The following is a 19,781-nucleotide window of genomic DNA, read 5'->3' as shown; positions in this document are numbered from 1 at the left end:
TTAATGAACTATCCTACTAGGAACTTGGAAAACATTAGGGGCTGAGAGCAATGTGAACTGTTGAGGTCCAGCTCAAAAGGTTAAAGAGGGGAACATTTTTTTTAGCAAGTGGACTAGAAACCTGTTCTTGCAGCATTTTGGCAAAGAACGTGACTGATATCTGCCTTCATCCTATGAAATTTCCTGAGACCATGGGGGGCGTGGGAGGACTAAATTGCTTCAGTGGAGAAGATTTCAAGGTAGCCTAAGATTGACTGTGTTCTGAGGTTATTAGTAATCACCATTATGGAGATGTACAATGAAAAAGGACAAGTAAGGCACAAAGAAATAAAAAGTTTACAGTTGGAAGAGAGGAAGGCACCAGAAAATGTGTTATTGTTGCTAAGACTTCTCCTGAATCAGATGTATTAGGGAGAGGCCTATTTCCCATTAATTAAAGGGGGTTGGTACCTTCAGGGCAAGACCCCACCCAACTAAGCTTACAAATTAGGAAAGGAAAAGGCCTAAGGGATTTATGCTTCTAAAAAAAATAATAATAATGAAGGGGGCTGAAAGTGTGGTTCATGGGCTAGCCAAACTTGACGGTGTAGTTCATGTCTTTAGAGTGATGAAAGGTAAATGAATGAAGAGGTTGTAGACTCTCCCTCAACAGTTAAGGGGTATCTGAGGTCAGGTGTGTGCAGGGCAGTCTCTGTACAGAGGCCCTGAGAGGCCATTGCATGGAGCTGTGAATGTGAAGCCTGGATTGCATTGGAGACTTCAAGATGCTGGAGATTCCAGAGCCATGAGGCTTCTGTCAAGGAGAGCTGCAGACAGAAAGGGGAACCAGCCCAAGGCAGAGAGGTGTGCTGCAATCAGCAACACCATAAGGGTGAAGTCATTTATGCCCTTTGACTTTGGACCTGGAGCTACAGGAGCTGGGATTTGACCTGTTGGGTTTCTTCCTTGCTTTGGTACAGTATTTCCTCACTATGTCGTGATTCCTCCTCTTTGGATTGGTAATGCACGTTCAGTGCCAATGTGTGTTGGAAGTATGTGATTTGGATTTGGATTTCCCAAGAGTTTGCAATTAAGAGGTTATTTTGAGTCTCAGAAGGGACTTTGGACTTTCACACTGTGTGGAGACTGTGAAACACTATGGGGACTTTTGAAGTTAAACCGAATCTGCTTAGCATTATGATATGGCCACAATTCAGGGAGTAGAATGTGGCAGCTTGAATGAGAGGAGTGCCACATGGGTGTTTGTGTTTAAGTACTTGATCCATGGTTGGAGGAACTGTTTGGGAAAGATTAGGAAGTATGGCCTTTTTGGAGGAGACATATCACGGGGCTGGGCTTCAAAACACTCCTATCATTCTTAATGAATCCTCTATTTCCTATTTGTGGGTTGGAATGTGACCTCTCAATTACTGCTCCAGAGCCATGAATGCCTGCCTGCTGCCATGCAGCCTGCCATTATGGTGATAGACTTCTACCCCTCTGGAACTGTAAACTCCAAATAAACCCTTCCATATTTCCTTGATCATTGTGCTTTTTATCATAGCAATAGAAAAATATTTAGTATACCTTGTAAAACCTCCATGATGGCAACAAAGTCACTTATCTAAAGGCACAGAAGGATTAAATTAGTAAAAGAAGGCAAAGATGATGTCAGCCATGATTTAGCTTAGTAATTCCTTTTTTCCTTATTATTACTTTTTAATTTTATGTGTTGCCCATGCACATGTTTCCATGTGTTTATGTTTTGTGTGTGCACATGTAGTAGTATGCGTGTGAAGGTTGGAAGACAACTTGAGAATTCTGTTCTCTCCTTCTACTATATGGGCTATAGAGACTGAACTCAGGTCTTGAGCCCGGTAGAAGTTACCTCTATAGTCCTAATTTAGTAATTTCTATCTTATTTCTTAGTTATTAGCACACAGATTCTTAACCCAACATTATTTGGGAATTTAAATTATCTAGGTTATTATTTTAATATTTCACAGTGTGTCAGTGAATACCACACTAAGTAAAATTAGCAAATGAGCCATATGTATTGCCAAAATGGTTATTGAATAAATAGTTGTAGCTAAATGAGTCTTAGTACTGTATGTTCATTAAGCAAGAAAAAGACAACCATATTTTCTGAACTACTATAAAACACTTGTTTTAAAATTAGGATTTTAAATATGCTTTTAATTTTTAAAACCTATGCCAAATATACAGATAAGTTATATCTGAATGTAAAGCGAGGAATCCCTTTAATTGAAATCATTCATTATACTTCGAAATTATTCAAAAAAAGAATTTTATAAGACCACATCACCATTATAATAAAAATATTTATTATAAAATTATCACATTTTCTGCACATAACCTAAACACAGAAATGTCAACCACACATTAATAAGTTAAGTGGGCCTGGGCATTCATATCCATCCACTAGAGTCTAAAGTCTCCCATGGGTTCATAAATAACAGGAAGACTGTTTCAATTTAATTTACACAGTTGATGCTGTTGAGATCCTAAAGATTTTCTTTACTATTTTAAACACAGCTCAAAGTGTTTGGGCTATTTAACCAAATGCCTTAGATCTTTGGTAAACAAATATTTATATGCCCAAACATACAGCTGAAGCTTCATTTGGAAAAACAGTAACAAGAACACAACAGATAAGCTAAATGCTAACAGTTTTGTGTGACTAATCAATGCAGGAATCAAAGTCCTACCATCCAAGTCACTGACCAGGACTTTAAAGATAAACTCTGAAGTCCAAAACAAATAGTTGTGGCTTTTGCTGCCACAGCCAGATATACCTCAGCACTGGGTCAGCATAAAATTACATACAGATTTCAAACTCCCTGTCACACAGGACTGATAGATTTACAATTCGGAAAAACGTTCCAATGTTATTTTGACACAAATGAATTCATTATCTCACAAAGCCCCTGGTCTTGTAAGAGTGAACCCTGTTTAAGAAACTACTGCTTTCAAAGACAATGCATTCTTCCCCCTGCCCAGGAAAAACAGGATTCTTTGGAGGGGCTTGTGGGGTCAACAGGAAGATGCCTGCCTCTGCTTCCTTCTTTTCCTCCCTCTATCCCTTCCCTTGTTCATTGTTTTTTCTTTCTTTTCTAAGGGTGATCTGCATGGATGATGGATGATCCATGCCTGCCAATCACACTTTCATCCTCTGAGCACCAAGCATATCACAGCTTTTAGTCATCGGGTCTCAGAGTCTCCATGATTCACAAATGACATCATCCTAGAATGAGAACTTACTTCCAGAGTACTCCATTAAAAAACCAAACACAACCCCCCCCAAAAAACCAAAAAAAACAATACCCCAAGAAGGATTTAAATTTTAACACTCTCATGTCGATTGGCAAATAGAAAACTTTGAACAGATATGTTAATATAGGAGTGTAGAGAATATAATTAAAATATAAAATGCGCATGTTTTTAAGCCTGGAAAGTAGGTGCTCTTATCCAGTTAGAGAACTCCCATTCCTTCCCAGATGAGTTTGTAATATGTGATTTCTTTCTCTAATATGGTTTTTCCACATACAATCTTTGGATCACTTTGGCGATTTATCTCCCTTTCCAGCCCAACTTCCTAAATTCAGTATATATTTAACAATTCACCTAAGACTAGGCACAGGCCAAAAAATCACTGGCTTATGGAGTATAGCCCAAACAAGAAAGGCTATGTGATACTGGAGCTTTCTTGCCAAAAAGGCTTTCTTCGGAGTATCCACATAACCTGCACTGCCCACTCACTGAAGTGCTTTGGCATCTTCTGTCCTGTCCTGTCGAGAGTATATTAACATTGACAAAATGCACATTAACATACATTTCTAATAACACTCTAATCTTTGCGTGGCAGGAAAACACCAATGTCTCAATAATTGATGTTCACTGAACATCAATATATTTGGACGGCAACAAGAATTCTAAAGCATCCACCTGTTGAGACTGCAAACCTCAAATCCTGTACTTGTTGAGAAAGATATATCTATATATATATATAACTTAGAGGCTGACTTCTTTTCAGTATTTGCAATAATCTCAAGTCATTCTTCATTGTCAAACAAGAAACAGGTCACCTGTGGTCTACTGGAGTCTGGCTCTGACTTCTCACAGGTCACACAACCAAGCTCCATCCCTTACTGGATCAATGTCTGATCTAGCGTTTGTCTTTTTGCTTGGTTGGTTGTTTTTTTGTTTTGCAGAAACAAGTGTCCACACATATTCATGCAGCAACACTGCCATAGGCCCACGTTGATCCCATCAAGTGTCTTACTTGTTCCCCTTCACACGGCCACTGTTTCCTTTGCCAGGTTTTTTGGTTCCCTGCTTGGGACACACCAGTCCCCAGCTTCAGAGCTCATCTGATAGTGTTTGAAGGCTGACTTGTTAAAGACAGGGAGCTTTTCTACAGACTCAGAAGATAAAGCCTAAGAGGAGAGGAGAGGAAATGTTAAAGAAATTATGCATGACCTTACTTCCTTGTTAAAAATACATTCAGAGGTATGACTTAATATCCAAATACTCTCGTTTAACTGACTTTGTGCTAAACATATACAGACTCATGGTGTTCTAGGTATTTTACAAAATAAGACAAAGAGACTATCATCTTTATATGTATAGAGACCTACGATGATACTATTAAAGGGTTCTTTCCCTATAGCTGGAACACGTTTGCCAGTTTCATAAAAGAATAAACACAGTAACTATTTCAGGCAGTCAAAGAGAACTTCAGCACGAAATTCTGATGGACAAAATGGAAACCTAGAAACTTGATGTTGCAGTTCTTACCATCTCTAAATAAATTTTCAGTTGAAATAGCTGACAAATGATAAACAGAATTGGGATGGTGATCTTAACAAACAAATTTAGGCTGTATCTGGAACAGAAAAAACATGTTCCCAGTTTTAAAATTCAAGCAGGAAATACCTGACACACCACTAGCAGCTTATCAGCAGTCTTTCCCCTGGGTTTTAAATAGGGTCAGCTTAAGGTTACATACGGAGGTCTTGATTTTTATTGTTTTATTCTGAAACATCATTAGCATGTGTTCCCCACAAGCCTGAGTAAAACAGAACTCTAGCTACCCTCACAGATGTCAAGAGAAGTTGTCTGAAAAAGGTTCATGTTGGCATGTTGTCACTCTCAGGCTTCATCTATGTCTGGGTCAATACTTGAGGCCGGTAGCATGACTGAGCTTTCTCTTGGATAAGTTGTATATTAAGTGTGCATATACGAAAACAGAAACTTTAATAACTGGTTATTGCTTAGGGTGTCTCAGTTTAAATAGTTCACAGAGGACTGTAGAACTCAGAGAAGGAAACAAAGCCATGGTGGTTTCTACTGAGTTTAAAGCATACCTTTAAGTAGATGATGGCATCTGTCCCATAGCCTGACATAGAGTAGAGATTCAGGTCTCCTTGAAAATACTTGGCATAGAGTCGAGAAATTGGCAAGCCATAACCAAAACCAGCCTGGGTAAAGAACGATCAGGTATTAATGAAAAAGTAGACATGACCGACTATGGAAAGAAGCTAGTATCCTCACTCATACTCATGTTTAAGCACTTTCTCCCAATCAGAGATCCTTAGGATCTTCACTCTAAAGTTAGCTAGCTTTGTTTTATTTCTCATATCGCCACGTGCCTATTTAACTAAGTAGATTAACTAGCCTAAATACTTTCTTATAATCCTCATGCTACATTTAGAACTAGGTGGCTGAGATGACTTCACTAGCCTTACCAAAGGGGCATTCCGTGAATTGTCCATCACAGGCGTTGGAGCAGTGGAGTATGTGTAACTAAAGAGGCGGTCAGTGACCCTCAGAGGAACACCACCTCCTCGGTCAGAAATCTGAAACAGGCAAACAAACAGGTCAGAGCTCTACTTCAACAATAGTAGGCACCTGTCTACAGAAAAGACCCTTCATTTCCTAAAAGTCATCTGGCACACATGGCTTGGAGAGTTGTCCCAAATAGAAAGCCATGTTATTATAGGCCCCTTTTAATTTCCTCCAGACAAAACAAAAACCAAAGGAGGGAGTGGTTACCTTGATTGTAAGGTCTTCTTTTCCCAAGACGACAGTTGCCTCGACTGGTGTCAGGGAAGGGCGATTTTCTTGATGCTCAACTGTGGCCCTCATGGCATTCTAAAGACAACAAAACCATAAGGAATTCAATGGGGGAAGGATGAGAGGCAATAAATAACTGTTTTATGGTTAAAATAAAAGCAGCAGAGGGTAATTCAAAGTTCCTATTTCTTAAGTGAGTGATAAAACATCTCTGTAAATATAGCCATTTATGAATGTGTCATGTAGAATGTATAATGAAAAATCTTCATTTACCATGCAATATAGCTCCTGGGAGTAATGTCTAATGGAAAAACAATTCTGCTAGCTGTCAAGTTCTTATTTGTAAGCTTAATTTAAATGTAGAAATTGGTTTTTATAGCCCATTTCCTAGTGCTCTATTTTTCTGTCTTTCCATTACATTATATATCCAAACACCAAAGACTATTACATAAGGAATGAACAGTGAATCGTTGAACCAATTTATTGGCTTTTATAAAACTCGCTAGGAAAAGGGTTGTTACTATTTAAAAGGACAGTCAATAATTCTAAATTAAATTTCTATTTGCATTTGAATATCATCTTAACTTTCACCAGGGATGGCGGAATAACTCTCCGTGTTAAAGCATTCAATTAAAAATAAACTAAATCGATGAAAAAGGGTCCCATGTTCTTTAGCACAGAATCAACCAAAACAAGCTTACAGGGGAAATGTCCTGTAGGTAAAGTCTCACTTTATTAGACTGCTTTCCTCTCTGATTGTCCTTTGGCATCTCCGCATAATACCAGCTATTCATTGAAGTGAAGTAAAATAGATCAGATGTTTGTAGTTTAACCAATATCTCATTGCAAAACATTAGAATAAGTGAGAAACATTCTGGCTTTATGTCAGTTTTAGAGGCAGATTTTACTTTTCAAAAAAGATTTCCTCCCCCTGTCAATCTATAAAATCATCTTAGAGAATGTCACAAACTTCAAGTGAGTCTTATTTTTTCTGGTTTAAGTTCAGAGCATTAGTATGATCTTAGAATGCATAAGAGTTTGTCATCAGAGTTTAGTTACCCAGACTAGAGACATTTGAGATTTCAGCACACCAGAAGTGCAAATTCTCGGACCTATAGAATTTAAATATTTCCATGCACCTGCCTTTTATCAAGGATTATAGGTGATTATGGCACACACTGTCTAAGAATCGGGATGCTGCAGGCTGCTTAGAAAGTATGTATGGACTTTGGATAAGCATCATATCCTTGGGAATTCAGAATCCTGGACACTACTCCAGATCTGCATCTGATTTTGCATTTTAATGCAGCCCACACGTGACTGATATTCATGTGATGGGATTGGCTGTTCTACTTTCAGAATGTGACCACTCCACTCACAGGAAGTATACCTTGGCGTCTGCAGCTGGAGAGTGTATGGTATGGAGGTTGCAAGACTTCATTCACCACTGCATTCACCCCATGACCTCTTTTAAAGAGGTCATGCACTGAAGAAATGATGGGAGCACCCACTCCATTCTTCAGTACTGAGATAGCATGAGCCATATTCTATATTTTCAAGCACACTGTTTACTGTGTCTCTGTGAACTTTCCTAACACTGGCTATATAGCCACTTTATACCAAAGTATTCTTAGAGGAGGATAGGTAGAGGCTCTTACTTGCTTGGGAATGATAAAAGTGTAAGGAGTGAGTTATTTAAAGACAAACCCATGATTGCTGTGAAGTATCATACCTTGAATAATTCAAAGAGCATATGATGAAGGTGGGAAGGAACATACACGATATGTATTGGCTGGCCTGGAAATTTTCCTAGGAAATAATGGAACTCATTAGAATCGGGAAACAAATATTTTTGCTGCAATGAACCCCCATGTATGTTTAATTAATGTTTTAGACAAGATATGGATAACTGCTGTTATCTGCACCTGAACATTGTGACTTATAACATCCCCCTTTAACTAGTAAAGGCTGCTGGCTTATTTGCAAAGTGCGTTCCAGCTGCTACCTACTATTTGAGATTAAAGATTGCATTTCTCCTCAAGTGTAATTGTAGTTGGCTGACGTGTGAGGTAGTGGAGTAAATCAAGTTACACAGATGGTTCTACTTTCAACATGTTTGAGCTATACAATTTCAGCATTAAAACCACATTCATTTGAAGATAGAAGGAATAGCTATGCTTATAACATTAAAATTAATGGTAGCTATATTTTTTGTACCTTAATGCATATTAAATTACATGATTTTTTTTAAACCACCAAAAAATTAAATCCTAGATCCTAGAGTCTAAGCGTATTTAAGCTTAAGCAGCAGGCTAAAGAAAACAGAAACAAAAACCTCATGATGCTGTTTGGAAAGAAAAATAGAAGTATTGTTTTATGTCCCAGGCCTGGGGAAAGTTTGAATGAGTAAACACAAGGAAGGGTCTGGCACAATCCTGTCTTTGTTTTGCCCAACAGTGCAAACAGTTAATCTGCAAGTATAATACAATGCTGCTTACTCTGAGTGACTTTGTCATTATTATCCCTCTTGCTTTTATCTTAGAGTTCACCTACATTTCAATCGTCTCAGTCTATGAGTTAGTCGTACTATTAGCCTCGTCACTAATGCATATTACTGGATAAACGTTAACTGGAAAAACATATAGTGGAAAGGGAAGAGCATTCCAATTTTAGTATGCCTTGATCTGAGAAGCCACTCTCTTCTGGAATAGAAGAGAATGATCTAAAAACCACCCTTTGGATCGTACATGTAATCACTTTCATGTGTGAAGGATGCTCTACTCCACCAGATAGCATAGAGTTCAAATTTTGAAGTATATTCTGTGTCCAAATAGTAGCATATTTTTGCAGTACAGTTTTAAAATTGTGGTAAGAACATTCAACACAAGTTCAAGTATACTTGAAAAATTCTTGTGTGTGTAGTACAATACTGTTAACCACATTGAGCATCAGATCTCTTGAATTTATTCATCTTACACAACGGAGGCTTTATACCTATTCAAAAGCAACCCTTTATCTCTTCCCCCTGAGTCTTTGACAAGCACTGTTGTAATCTTCACTTGTGATTATGACTAACTTGGGTCAGGCAATATCTGTCAGTCTGTGTCTATCTTATTCCTTTTAGGACAGTTTAGGAAGTATTTTTGTTCTCTGTGAATAACCTCTTGAGGAGGACAGCTCCATTGACAAATCTTTTCTATACTTCAGATATCCTTATTCTTCATAGTCTACTTTTTATTTAATTTTCTGAGACAGAGTCTCATCTATGTTCAGCTGGTCTGGAGTTTGAAATGTAGGAAGAGCCTGAACTCCTCCACTTCCTAAGTGCCACAGTTGCAGGCACCATGCCTGGAGATATCTTACATATTTTACAGGAAGCAGCCTTTCCCTGACCTAAGATATTAGAGCCTAGGTACATCTTTGTCCAAACATTCTTCCTTATGATTTGCTTTTAGCAAGTGATATGCACAATTGAAGCTTTTCAACTAAGGCAACTATGGAGAAACTTGGCTTTAAAAACAAAACGAAATGTCTTTGTACAAATTCCAAGCAAGCTCAGGAGAATAAAAAGAACACAAATGTTGCCTTATATTAAAAAAAAAACAGCAATACTAAGTTTTTCATAGCTTTACTTGCTGCTAGCTTACCATTTACTTGTGTGAGCTTTAATTCTGGGGATGTCAGATAATACTGATCACAGAGCATCTTGGCACACTCAAAGGCATCTAGAATAGAAATTTTTCATAACAATGAAATAAATTTATTCCAAGTACACTTGTCAAGTGGTATTCAATGTTTTTACTACCCTTAATCTAAAATTTTATTCAGTGGGGGATTGGCTTATGTGTATGAAAAATGTCTTTTTAATATTTTATTAAAACAATATTTTATTGAAGGTGTACCAATAGCAATATATGCACTTCAGAGATCAAATACAATATATAAGAATATGGCACATGGGCCACTTACGTTTAAATTTTTTATAATACTATAAATGAGTGTTTATACTCCTGACACACCAAAGCAAGGGACCTTGTTGGCAGGATTCATAAAGCAAGAGCAGAACATGGTGAATACAAATTCATTTACAGAATCACCAACATTACAGATTTGCCAACCATGTATTATACATTTTCAATAAGAGAAATACAGAAGTCTAGAAATTACCTTGGACCACTGCTACCACATCACAGCTCGGGTCGATGCTTCCAATGTGGCTTGGGTTTCCTGTCTTTGAGTCACTGAATATAAGGACTATTAAAAAAAAATGAAAACAAAGGCATGTTATGAAATACAAGGTGGTGATTAGAACTATCATGAACAAGGGCTGTGGGTCCTCAGTCATGGGTACAGCCTCTGCATGGCTTATATACAACACCCACATCTCCAGACCATGTGTTGGGAAAGTCACTTACTATGCTGGTTCATCAGCATCCGAGTAGAAATGCGGTTCATATAAAACCGGTCCAAGAAATACTGAAGATTTTGATTGGTAACTGGGTCAAATGTGCAGGTGTCTTTATACTCAAGGATTCCTTGAGCCATCGTAGGAACCACATTGTGATGTCTGTTTCGAACTTTGATGAGTGTGTCTACAAAGCTGAGCCAGAACATTTACAGTTAGTGGACATTAACGAAGTTTCCCACATGTCTCTTCCTTAAGTTGCTTCAGGGAAAAGAAAGGTCTTTTTGCACCAGGAGCCACCCAAGAACAGCGCATTATAAAATGCTGGGTGAAGCTTCTTCCAGACCCTCACTGCACAATTCTCCTACTGTAGTAGAAGGAGGCAGTTTCACGAGAGGATTGGAGATTTTAGGTTCCATGGAAAACCACTCACTGGTACATTCATTAAAAATGTTCGTTAAGCCCACTTGCTAGAAAATTATTAAAACCACACACAATTCTACCATGCCACTGTGGAAAATAAAACCCTTGAAGTCTCTTGTCATATTTTAAAGAAGATTTCTACTTAGCTAGTTAGAAATTGTTAGAGGAAATATGTAATCACCAATGACCCAGAAGTCCATTAAAATTATGTAACAGCAAACTCTCTTGCAAATATAATCTTTGGGCTAAATTTAAAGTAAATGTGGAATTCCTTGAGAAGCAAAGCTGTAAGTTCTCTATGTTTGTTCATACCTAGCACCAATTTCAGCTCCATATTTCTTCACTTCTAAAACCACCAGTGAGCTGTAATTTGTAAGGACTAGCAATTTACTGGGGAGGTTGGAGCTTTTTATAAACACATATTCTCATAAGGCAAACTTACTCTGATAGAGCTTTCTGATCTTCTGGGTTCTTCTCATGGAACTCCACCAAGTCCATCAAGCTCTGGATGTACCTGTTAAAGGAGAAGCATTAACATTAACGGCAGATGCAAATAAATGGTTACAAACAAAACAACCTTTGAAATGATTAGAAAGGGGAACCGGTATGCTCAAAACTGCTTCTTTCCTTCAGGATGCTTGGGAAAGAACGTGTTAAGAGATTTTTAAAGCTGCAGTCTTCCACCCTCTACTTTCCTGGCCACTTTGGTTGGTAGATGTTTTCATTTCTTCTACTAAAAACACTCAAAATCAACTTCTAAGGAAACTTTTCTTATTTATTTATTTTTTTCAGACAATACTCTTCAGGAGAGATGGAGTCTTGACAATGAGCACAATGGGTTTCATATACATTTCAGGCTGGAATCATCCAATGGTCAGATTTGTTTCTTCAATTGCTGGACAAGATGCTGTATAGTCGATGAACTAGGGTAGGGCTCTTTATCTGCCACCATCTATAACATGGGTCTGCCCTCCAAACATCTGCTTGCTAGGCATCAGCACTCTTAGTTTAAGACAACATCATGGGAACTGACATTAGATGCTGGTCATGTGTGTATTAGTTTAAGTCTTTTAAAAATTAAACCACCTCATTTAGTTGTAGGCAACAACTCTTGTAACAATGGGTGTGGCAGTTGAGGCAGAGAGAGTTTAAGACACTTGTTAAGACACTAAAGGAGATGAAAAGGCAAAATCTGAACCCAAGGCTCACTTTCCTAATTGCTAATAACAAACAAATATTAAACCCTTTCTAAACAGCAGACATCCTGATCTATTTCTAGGCAATGGATTATTTGTGCAATTTCAGATTCCATCCTTTGTTATGTAAAGCATAAAATCAAAACTGTTTCAGATTTATCCCGTGAATCAAAATTACATTGAAATGAAAGTTGGGTATGGTGGTACATGCTCATAAACCCAGCAGCTGGAAGGTGAAGGCAAGTAGCAAGGACTTTAAGGTCATCCTAAGCTATATAAAGAGTTCCAGGAAGCCTGTGGTACAGGAGATCCTGTCTTAAAAGACAAACAACAGCGAAAACAAAACAAAACAAAATTAAAAAAAAAAACCAAAACAAAAACAAAAGCACAAACCCCTACCCAAAATAAAGGGCTATGATTTATTTTAGGATATTAGCAAATGTCTATTCATAGATTTATATCTAGCCTAATGATAACCCTGACCTAAGTTAGTACAAACTTATTTATACCTTCCAGAACTATTTTCTGTTAAGACCATCTGTTATCCGATTATGATGTTAAAATGGCATAAGAAGTGGTACTCAGGTAGTTTTTAAAGCCAAGGTGTCAAAACCGTGTGCCCCTTACCAGCTCTTCACCAGCTGCACGGAGGGGGTATTCACCAGTCGCTCAGGGAGGATGTCAATCTCCTTCAGGATGTTGGCTAGTCTCACTGGCAATTCTTGCCGCAGAAAAGAGAAAGACGTTCTTTCACAGGCATTTTCTGAACCTGCAATGGATAAAACATGCTCACTTGGAGAGGGGGATAGAAAATAAATATCGAATATGAAGGACATTGAAAAATGATATGTTAACTGCAGTTAGAATTTATAAATACTTTAGGAATAGTTATCTTTAGTATATTTTCTTTCTGCGGTCCCCCCACCCCAATTTTCTTCTTTGAAGAGTGACCAGTATAGTTGGATTACTGTTTATTTTCTTGCTGAGGAGAATTCACTTTGGAGAAGTCAGACCGCTCTCCAGTTGTTCCTATCCATTAGAACAGGGCCAGCCTGTACCACAAAGCCAGCAACACTCTATAATGAGTGGACTAGAAAGGGACTGATAGAAGGAGGCAGAGTGGTTTCCAGACTAGCAATAAACCATACCACATTAACATCCTGAAATATTCCTTAAGGCATGGCTGCAGAAAGGGAGTAACCAGTTTTTATTTTAGTAGTACTGTAGACACTTGTAAAACAATAAAAGTCAAGTGGTAAAGGCTTTCCTTAAGCCTGCTGAGAGGTCTACAGGGTAGGTGTGTGTATGTGTTGGGGGTAGGGGTTAGATCTAGCAATCTAATGTGAGTTTATGTCATTAAGAAGTTGTACAATGGGAAGAAGGGAGGAAGTTTCCAGTCCATTATTAAAATGGTGGCTGAATCAAACACACACATGGATATATTTCAACTCAAAGATCTTGACAGCTAGGAGAGGAAAGCGAAGTCAAAGCTGAACATCCACAGGGTTACAGGTGACCTATGCTTGTGGTCCAAACTGTCAGAAAGTAGCCAAACTAGGACACAGCAAGGTGCACTGCCTTTTGAGGCTTCTCAGCCAAGTGGACCTCAGTTGTCCTCACCCTGAGCTCAGCCCTTCCTATCCTGGCACTTCCCCGGCCTCAGCGCCACCCTCTTGGGCCCCTGGGTCTCCTCTCACCAAAGTCCAGCAGCTGCTTCATGGATAGCGGGGACGGGCTGTAGCGTGAGAACAGCTCGACCTCCCGGGGGACCAGGCTGGCGCTGCTCAGCGAGCTGGCGCTGCGCATCACGAAGCGAGCTGCCTTCATCCTGAAGCCCACCTAGGCTGGCGGTGGCCTGGACCCGTTGGAGAACAAGGACTGCGGGGCAGGAGCGCTGTCGGTCGGGAGCAGGTGCGCTGTGCTCAGGGTCCCTGGTGACTGGTTGACACTCAGGTCTTCCCACCTCCCGCAGCCTTTTATGCACCTCCCCGCCCTCCCCACCTCAACTCCAGTCGGGAGGAGTCACTAGAACTCTGAACTTGGGGCCACACCAATCAGCTCAGAGGAAGAACTTTGGGCCCCTCCCCTTGGCCACGGTCAGCAGAAAGACCTGGCACGGTGACCCTAGAGCAGGCGGGCTCGGGTGCCCTAAGCCTGCGAGGGGCAAGGGTGAGAGGGAGGCCAAGGGGTGAGAGGGAGCTACAGCGGGCATCTGGGACAACGTGGGCTGGAGATTGCCGCCTTGGGACGGGTCCCAGGTCGCCAGGGGATTCAGGCCCGCCCAGACTCGTCCTTGTTTACAACTCCGGAGCAGTCTCAATGTCATGCATTCCTTGCCAGAAACTGTTTCCAAGAATCTCGGTTCTGAGAGCACACTGGTGCTTGCTGAGAGCGGGACTTTTACAGTAGCCAATCAGCTACTTAGCAGAGCATGGGCTTCCCTGCCATTGGACCGCGGAAGGAATGGCCATCCTATACTTTCCCCCATGTTCTTCTTAGCAAACATCCCACAGCTTCAAGTTTAGAAACTGCCCTAATAGGCTTATTATTCCGGGGAGCATGGCGGGGGTGGGGGTGGGGTGGGGGAGGGTGCAGTTTGTTTCTCTCCTGTAACACTTTCTCCTTGTTAATTAAATGGAAAATAAAAAGGGATTGACTGCCACTTGACCGACTTTGTTTTCCTCCCCTCAGAGATTTTTTTTTTTTTCACCTGATCTTTGACTAAAGCAATCTAGTTGGCCTCAAATGTCCCCCACAAAATCTACTCCAAAAGCGTTTTCTTCATTGTTTTGCTGCCCTTGTCACTAGCAGCCATATTGTAGTTTTTGGGGCTCTGTGGCATCTGTCCCTGACAGATTAGGGCTCTGTCAGATGCTCCACGCATCCTACCCTGCTGCTACTACTCAATATTTGTTTAGTTAATGGCTGCTGTTGAACCATATTAGCCTGTCATGAAAGTCTCATCCTAACCTCTTCCACCCTTCCATCTGCTCTAAATGGGCTGCAGAGTGAAGCCAGTGTTTGGGGAAGCTGGTGATGATTTGGTTGCTAATGTAACGGAATGGGAACTGATAAGGAGGTAAGGGCCATTTGCTTTCAAAGTCCTCAGCCTTCGACCCTTGCATTTAAGCAGACTGGAGTGTTATGGAAGTCATGGGTGACCCCTAGGGCACTCTCACTCTGTGAGATCTCACCCAGTCACAGGACTGATTTCCAATTTCCATCTCTAGTGCAAACTCAATCTGTGGAGCCAGACTCCAGTATTCAAGGGCTTGTCTGACTTCTGCATCCACGTATCTAGCATCAATTTTTCTCCTCTCAAATCCATCACCATTACTGGGGATCTGATCTAGTCCTCTTAAAGTCTGTGGCAGCTTGTGTGACATTGTAAGAGATAGCACAGTGGCTTTCCTTCCATCTGCCATCTCTTTCTGTCCATGAACCATAATTCTAGCATTTATGATTGCGCAGGCATTTTGCTCAGAACTGGGTGTGTGTGGGAAATCCATGAAGACATTCAATATTCATAGTTTTCTGGTAATTAGGGTATGGTATGGGTTCTTGAAGACACTGAGAAATAATTTGGAGATGAATGAAAAGACAAAGGTAACTGCACTTTGGGGGAGGGGAAGAAGAAAAATGGTCAAAGTAAATGTAACTTAAAGCACTGTGTCTTCATCACTTACGCTAAAGGGTTCTAAGCATCACCATCACATAGACACCACCAGAACTCTCGTGTTATGCTAAGACCCTCTGTAATCTAAAGCTCTGAGAGCAAAGGTGTGTCCAGGGGGTCAAAACTGAAAGGAGACTGCGGAAGGAGGTGAAGGTAAGGTAAAAGTTTCCTCTCTATCCTGGACTTCCTCACAAGAAATAAGTACACACCCACATTTCTATTCACCTATGAGATAAAGCATCAGCAAAATTTCATACCACCAAGGACAACATTTTAATCTGGAGAGGGAAGGAAACCGTGTATGATCTGTAGGTCTCATTTAGAAAAAAGTCCTTTTCTCTCAAGCTCATTGTGTTCTCAGCCTTACTTACCCTGTGGTGTTATGAGGCGATTAAGGATCAGAGTCATATGATGCTCACAGAGATGACTAAAGGCTAAGTGTGAACCAAGGTCACCAAAATTTTGTAGCCATGATATCCCATCCAATAACATTTACCAGGTTGTTCTCAGCACACTGCATTCTTCTGTGTCATTTCTGTGTGATGGTAACTGTTGTTATTATTGGCAACACTGTTGGTAGCCGAGCCGGAATAGTCAGGTCAGGCCTTTACCTAGTTGGCAAATGTGCCATGTGGTACCATGATTAGAGAGTGGCCTGGGATCTCTGTGTTCAGACAGTCTACAAATTTTGGAAGGAATTCAGTTGAGACAAAGGTGAAACAGAAGAAATTATTTAGGAATCATGGGTGTGAACCAATTCATGTGTTCATTTGAGTAAACACAAAGCATGAGAAATCCACCATCTGACTCAGTTCTGGGAAGGGGTAAACCATGGTGCCCTTTATGAAACCTGCTGGAACCTACAACATCCCAGCTGACACATAGGATTCTTTATATTTTCAAATGTACTTTCACCTACATTAAATTGTTTTGCATCCTTTGTCTGGCAAAAGTCTGATAGAATAATGCTGTTAGGGGAGCTCTGAGAATGTAAGTCACAATTTGGCCAAAGATTTAGGTGGGGGAGATCAAATTGACAAAATGGATCACAGCCTGTAAAGAGAAGCCTATTCATCTTTTCCCTCATTCCAGGGGCATAGCCTAAGGAAGCAATGAACACACACACACACACACACACACACACACACACACACACACCAAGAATTCCAAAGTGGAACAGATACTTGGTGAAACAAAAATAGCTGTTTCATTAGGGTAAAAGCAGTCATAGTTTTTCCCTTTTGGAGTTGTGGATTTGGATAGGAAAGTACCCTTTACTAAAGCAAATGGATGCCGAAACTATACATTAAATTAGGTTAAGAGCTATAAAGAAACACATATAAAGAATCTATGAGCTGGTGTGACCTTAGACTTGGTGGTCATGGATCGTCTACTGAATGGAGTAATGTCCTTTTGGTTATGTCATAGAATGCTAGTGGAAGCATATTGGTGTAGAGAATTGAGTAGATTGAGGCCTAATATTTCTTCTAATTCTGATCACTTAGAAGACAGTAGGCCCAGGAACTGAATTAGGTGTTTTGGGGTGGCTGCAACATCGTCTATTGTTAAGTGCCTCAAACTCACAGTGGATGACCAAAAACAATGGCCATTTTTTTTTTTTCAAATGTATAAGACTTTCATTGAATCCACAGTGGAGACGTAATAACTAAAGGCATCAAAGCTACAGTCTATAAGAAAGACTCATCAATGTGTCAGAGGCTGTGATGACATTGATTGTACCAGACAGCAGCAATGCTATTGAGGCCAAAGGGCTTTTGAAGGTAGAGTTAAGATGGAGATCAGGGACTTCTGCATCTAGAGAATGGTATTTGGGATGATCTTGGAAGAACGCGTAAGACTAGCAAATGTTTGGTAGTTAATGAGCAAGAACACTTGTGTCTTGATAAGTCATACTCATTGAAGCTGCAGACATACAAGAGAATTAATAGCTAGTTTAGTCTGCCTAGTACCTAGCACATCCTGAAAGAAGAGAGGATGGGAGGTTGTGCTGCTTGCTCAAATTTATTAGCAACCATTGAATTTCATTAAACTTTATTGTGGACTTTCTGTGTAACAGGTATCAAGACAGATGCTAGAGCCATAAAGATAAAAATAAGACAGTTACTATCTGTGAGTTTGGTAGATATGTGAGTAATCTTAAAAAGAAAAAGTCATCAGTTATGTGTGAATGCGGAGCAGTCAGGGAAGACACTTTAGAGGAGGCAACATACCATATGTGTTTTGATGCCTTATATACAGACAAGAGAAATGGTACTGGAACAGAGAGGAGGAGAACTAAGAGGAAGCCAGTGTGTTTGTAGGATTGCTGTGCTTTGTCAAACACTAGAATGAAGTTTACTTACTTAGTTTTTCAAGTTCTCTTGTGTTCTCAGTCTGTGCTACTGGGAGGAAGTGATTTCCCCACCGAAAGCAAGACCATTGGCAGCATCAAGCAGATGGGCTCGGCTGGCAGGAGGACAGCTCAAGTGACGAGCTTGTTTGGGAATGTGTTTGTTAATGAGGCATCATGGGAGAGTCGGAACTACCAGTGAAGGGAAGATGAGAACTCAGAGGTTACCCAACCACTGCTGAAAAGTGACATGCCTGTGGGTTCCCTTCCCAGAATTTTCACTGAAAGTGTCCTCTGCTTGCCTCCAGCTGTAGATGACCACCCTCTCCTCTCCCTCCCCACCCCATTGTAGTCCTTCTGCAGCAGGCTTTTGTCTCTTTGTCTAATTCACAACTTTCTGACACACATTAAGATCCCAGTGGCTTCATAACACAGAAAGGCCAAAGCATTCTTCTTTTGGCCCTTGTGACTCCAAACCAAGCAGGGGGCAGGGAGGAGGGAGGAAGGGACATACACACACACACACACACACACACACACACACACACACACACACACACACACACACACACACACACACACACACACACGGGGGGGGGGGATCCTGAAGCTCTTGACATTTTTTGCAGGTAGGTAAGATGAATGTTTGTCTCTTCCTAACTATTATTCATTTTTTTCCCAAGAAATTTTTCCAATTACATTTGATGTTTGCTTTTATGAGAAACAATAAAAGGCAGTGAGCACCGGAAATGAAAAATTAACCAAAGAAGAAAAATAAAAGCATAATAAGCAAACAGAAGCATGCTCAAAGTAATAACTAAGAAGATAAAAGTAAGATCTTAATGCATTGCTTTCTTGCCATCTGATTGGCAAATACAAAAGAGGCTGATGGGATCTGCTGGTAAAGCTTTGGGTAGTGAGCATGGTTCACTGTCTTTGTGTTGGTGTAAAAATGGCAATGAGCTGATGGAAATCTTAGTAATGGTCTCAGCCATTGTAATTCCAGAGGTCTATATTTCAGCTTTAAGTACAGAGAACATGAAGATTTATGTATAGGATAACCCACCTGTAACAACAAAGTCCGAGGAGCTGCCTATTTCACTGAAATGAAATGCGGCCAATGGGACACATGATGTAAAGTTTTGCAGCCGCCCAGGAGGTCTGCCATTCAAATATCCTTTCCACGAAAAGCCTGTTGTTAGTTTGGGACAATAGGATTAGCTGATAGCCCCTGGGACAGCAACATCCTGAGGACCCTGACAAGATTTGAATTGAATAGTGACCTTTCCACAGATCCCCAAGTGCCCATATGTCCATCCTAGGCCCTCGGAGGCCCATCAAAGCCTATCCTGCTGAATTCTGCTTGCCATGCTCCCTTTCCTGCCTCAGGAATCAAGTATGCATCATAGTCAGAAACCTCCCTGCTCTCTCCTGCTTCCTCTCTAAAGGGAAATGAGATCAGAATGCCTTTCACCCAGGTAGGAGATGGATAAAAACACTTCCCACAGGAGTCCCACACTTGGCAGGGAGAGATTATTTCCAAGGGCACCGTGTGTGTGTGTGTGTGTGTGTGTGTGTGTGTGTGTGTGTGTGTGTATGTATGTATGTATATACATATATATTATATGTGTGAATGTATACATGTATATATGAGTA

At 40.3% G+C, this 19,781-nt stretch overlaps 2 protein-coding genes across 4 annotated transcripts in view; one reads left to right on the top strand and one right to left on the bottom strand.

Moving 5' to 3' along the window:
- Window positions 1-2,303: 2,303 nt before the first annotated feature.
- On the bottom strand, window positions 2,304-14,031 carry Pdk4 (pyruvate dehydrogenase kinase 4). The gene is made up of 11 exons (XM_051177170.1): window positions 13,797-14,031; window positions 12,727-12,868; window positions 11,346-11,417; window positions 10,491-10,675; window positions 10,243-10,329; window positions 9,723-9,800; window positions 7,808-7,884; window positions 6,055-6,153; window positions 5,748-5,858; window positions 5,367-5,480; window positions 2,304-4,436 (listed from the first exon to the last, which is right to left on the bottom strand). Exons 1-11 carry the CDS (start codon window positions 13,924-13,926, stop codon window positions 4,293-4,295), a joined length of 1,239 nt encoding a protein of 412 aa, XP_051033127.1. The 5' UTR covers window positions 13,927-14,031; the 3' UTR covers window positions 2,304-4,292.
- Window positions 10,753-19,781, top strand: part of Dync1i1 (dynein cytoplasmic 1 intermediate chain 1) — a 480,988-nt gene continuing 471,959 nt past the window's right edge. For 2 of the 3 annotated variants that reach the window (XM_051177161.1, XM_051177156.1), the window contains exon 1: window positions 10,754-10,759. The gene's annotated coding sequence lies outside the window, so the exon portion shown is untranslated. Of the gene's footprint in view, window positions 10,760-19,781 lie in introns of all 3 variants that reach the window. The other variant, XM_051177158.1, reaches the window with a different exon arrangement.

The sequence above is a fragment of the Phodopus roborovskii genome, unplaced genomic scaffold, assembly GCF_943737965.1.
Source record: "Phodopus roborovskii unplaced genomic scaffold, PHOROB, whole genome shotgun sequence".
Taxonomy (NCBI): domain Eukaryota; kingdom Metazoa; phylum Chordata; class Mammalia; order Rodentia; family Cricetidae; genus Phodopus; species Phodopus roborovskii.
The sequence above is the reverse complement of the archived record's forward strand: the minus strand, read 5'-3'. Positions and strand labels throughout refer to the sequence as shown.